This window comes from Echinops telfairi, unplaced genomic scaffold (assembly GCF_000313985.2).
Source record: "Echinops telfairi isolate 266 unplaced genomic scaffold, ASM31398v2 ScPeMD7_4048;HRSCAF=4782, whole genome shotgun sequence".
Taxonomy (NCBI): domain Eukaryota; kingdom Metazoa; phylum Chordata; class Mammalia; order Afrosoricida; family Tenrecidae; genus Echinops; species Echinops telfairi.
In genome coordinates, this window is record NW_022107947.1 from 832129 (window position 1) to 835841 (window position 3713).

Sequence of the window (3713 nt, forward strand, 5' to 3'; positions counted from 1 at the left end):
GTTCCGAATTCCTCAAGCTGAACGAACGGAAAGATGGAAGCGTCCGGACGAGGGAAGACTCGGGACAGCCTTGGGTGTGCACTGACGCAGCCCTACCGGCCGGGAGCAAGGAGGACGGGAAGCATTTCCTGATGGCGATCAAAAGCGATGGCCTTCAGGGTGCAGGACACCTCCATGGAAGATCACACAATGCCTCCCACGCGCCCAGTCAGCACCATCTCGATAAAGAAAGAAATGGAAGTTGTCAAGGATTTCATTTTCTTGGATCAACGCCCGTTAAAGCAGCAGTCAGGAAATCGAAGAACATTCTTTAGAGCAAACTGTTAGGTATAACCCCTTTAAAGTGTTAGAAAGATATCACTTTGAAGACCAACGTGCGCCCTGCTTGGCAAAGTAGAGAGTCAGCAGTCAACAGGAAGAGCAGCCATGAGCTGGATTGGCACAGTGGGTTCCACCCTCGCGCCAGCAGTGAGGACAGTTCAGGGACCGGCAGTGTTTCCTTCTGGGGTACAGGGTTGCTATGAGTCGGAACCAACCGCCCCTAGCGACAGCTGCGCGGCATCAATCTTGTGGCTCCGTTGTGTCTCATTGACTAAGATGCTGTCATGTGAAGTCTGAGCCCTTACCAGCTGCTTCCAGGGTTACTGGGGCAACACTCAGCCTCTTCAACTCACCCGCCGCCGTGCTTTCAACAAGTTCCTTCCCGTTTCCACACCTTCAGAGTGCACATATGCTTTCTGCCCTTATCAAGCCATTCTGAGAATAAGCACGTGATGACTGCCCATCAAACCGTAATGGCCTTCCTCCTCCCGTCTTCTGCAAGTGCTTGCGAGCCCAGTGACCACCATGCCTTGGTCCCAAATGGGCCAGTTAGCTGTGAATGAGAAAACGTCTCCACTTCCCGAAGACCAACCCCCAGGTCAGAAGCAGCCCTCGGTCCTGAGATGGACTAGGCGGGGGAAGACAGAAGGAGCCACAAAACGTTGTTCCCCATTAGAAGAAAATGTCTATCCATAGTCGGCAGAGGCAGCTCCCTGAGGCCACCGTGGCTCCTCATGACGGTCTAGACTTCATATGGAAACGCTGCTCTCTCGGGGTCTTTGGCACTTGCCACATTCTTGAGCAATGGCATAAAACTTGGCAGTGCCTGAAAATACACCTATAAGGCCCTCTCACGCTGGGCCTTCCAGTCCTCCCACACGGATCGGTCCCCCCACCCTCCCTAGCTCGGTGGGTGTAGTAGTCCTGTAGACTTCCAAGCGCATTCCGTGAGCATGGGCCCGTGTAGATGCTGGGGATGCAAAGACTCGTCACAGCCTGGACCCTCGGGGGACTCACTTTCTGGGGTAGAGGCCAGCGAGCACAGAGTGCTTCAAGAGCATTGAGGGGAGAAGGTCAAGACCAACAGGAGGAAGCGGTCCAGAGCCAAGCCCTGAAAGGTGTGATAGATAAGATTGGGGCCCGCAAGGAAGCTGCCCCCATGTCTTTCTCAGTGTGCATCTCACTCTGGAGTTACCGTCTGTTATGTGATTCTCCTTCCTTCGAGACTGTGTGCTCAGTGGAGGCCGGGAGCTGTATCTCTGTCATCTCTGAAAACCCTGGGCTTGGTCGGGTTGGTGCGTATGGAGGTAGAATCATAGCAAACTGGACAGGCAGGTGGGTGCTCACTGGCTAGAGAGGAAGTCTAGTTGATACAGTGACTGAGGTCTTGGTGAATCGGTCTCATGAACTGTGTCTGCATGTCTATCCTTGCCAGATCCAAGTGACTGTTTCTCACCCAGCACTTTGTATTTTGTCCCCGCCAGGCGGCAGGAAATGCTGTGAAAAGAGCCTCAGACAATCTTGTTCGCGCCGCCCAGAAGGCTGCCTTTGGCAAAGCGGATGATGACGATGTTGTTGTGAAAACGAAATTTGTAGGGGGCATTGCTCAGGTGTGTGATGAAACGCAGAGTGGTGTTTGCTGACCCCCGAGATGTTCAACGCCCCCGCCCCCAAACCCAGACCCAGCTTACTGGCAACAAGTTGATTTGAACTCATGGTGATGGGGAACCCGGGTGCGTTGGAGGAGAACTTTGCTCCCTGGAGCTGTCAGCGCCTGGGTCTGGGGGACCTTGATCACCAGGTCTTTCCTCCAAGGTGGTTTGGATGGACTTTAAGTCTCTAACCTGCTGAGCAACCAAGTGTGTGAACTGGTTTTGCACTACCCAGAGACTCAGTAAAGCACCTCTGTTGCTCTTAAGTGGATTCCAACCCAGTGGGTCCCTGGAGAGCCGCTTGTTCTGTTCATTCAGGGACCAGAAGTTGGCTTGCTTTCTTGGGACAGCTAAGGTGTTGGTCCTAAAGCCCAAACATGAGCTGTGCGGCTAGTCTCCAGAGCTAAGAATACTGTTCCTGGGACACAGGGGGCCCCACGAGAGCAGTATTTCCCCAAGTAGATGATACCACCCCCCACACCTCCAAACCCTAGAGGTGCTAGAATGATCCAGGGGGCGCTGAAAAAACAGATGCCTACACTTTAGCCTGGATGATGCGCTATACTAACAAAAGTTTTTCATTGCCAGGATGTTGACTAATTTTTGTTTTCCCCCTGAAGAGAAAGCAGTGGGCCCAATCTATTTGGGAAGCCACGCAGTAAAGACAGGCGTGTGGAGCTCACGAGCCCCACCTGGTGGGAGAGTGCAGCTCCCTAGAAAGGTTCGGCTCCATCAACTTGTTGCTTTTCTTCTAGATCATTGCTGCCCAGGAAGAAATGCTCAAGAAAGAACGAGAACTGGAGGAAGCAAGGAAAAAACTGGCCCAGATCCGCCAGCAGCAGTACAAATTCTTGCCCACAGAGCTGAGGGAGGATGAGGGCTAAAGTCAGAGACCCCTGGTGAGCCCCAGGGACCAGCACCCCAGGGACTGGACAGACAGTGTTCCTGAGAGGCTGGGCACTCACCCGGGGCGAGCCCAGAGCCCGGAGTGCTCTCTCGTCCTCACTGCTCCGCCCTTTGGGCCCCAGCTGCATGATCGTGCTGTCACACGGTACAGTGTCCCACCCACAGCTCCTCCGCCACCTCCCCCCACGCCTCCGCGTATCTCAGGAGAGAGGGGCGCACGTCTCGTGGACTTTATACCGAAGAAGAGAAGTCAGTATTATGTCGTCCTCCGACACTCTTGCTTTTGTTGGTCCTTCTCTACGGCTGTTCTTGGGCCCTTCTGTGAAATCTTCATAGGGGGAAAGAGCACGTGTTCAATCCAGACCCATCGTGTAGTCTGTGGCCCAGAAAACCGAGTGTTTTGTTTCTCCGTAACCCCAAGGGCAGAGAGGCCAGTCCGGGTGTGGTGAACAGGGGTGATAATAAAACCTGTGGGCGCCTTACTCCACAGAGGCTGGTTCTGTTCATAAAAATGTAGCCCCACAAGCCCATGTCCCCCCAAAGGCAATCAGTGCAATCCTTCCCTCAGCTGTAGTGGGGAGGGGGGGGGGGGAGCTCCAGCTGAGACAAAGAATTCCTCTGTGACTCCATCTCCCAGGACCTCTGCTCTCAGAACGGTCCTCGGCTCCATCTCCCAGGCCCTCTGCTCTCAGAACGGTCCATGACTCCAACGTGGATGTTTTCCTTCTTTCTCATCTTCCTGAAATCAGTGTGAACCTTTCACAAAGTAGTTTTGCTTGTTCTCCCTTACACCGTGTGGAACCCAGAGTCGGTGTGACAGCCGTTTGACACGTT

The 3713-nt window shown here is 53.8% G+C and overlaps 1 protein-coding gene across 1 annotated transcript in view; it reads left to right on the top strand.

The window, feature by feature from the left end:
* The window catches only part of TLN2 (talin 2), a 351431-nt gene extending 348129 nt beyond the window's left edge, over positions 1 to 3302 (top strand). The window contains exons 54-55 of the mRNA XM_045294950.1: positions 1806 to 1931; positions 2729 to 3302. Of these exons, the coding sequence (XP_045150885.1) occupies positions 1806 to 1931; positions 2729 to 2857 (255 nt within the window). The 3' untranslated portion in view covers positions 2858 to 3302. The remainder of the gene's footprint in view (positions 1 to 1805; positions 1932 to 2728) is intronic.
* Positions 3303 to 3713: the final 411 nt, after the last annotated feature.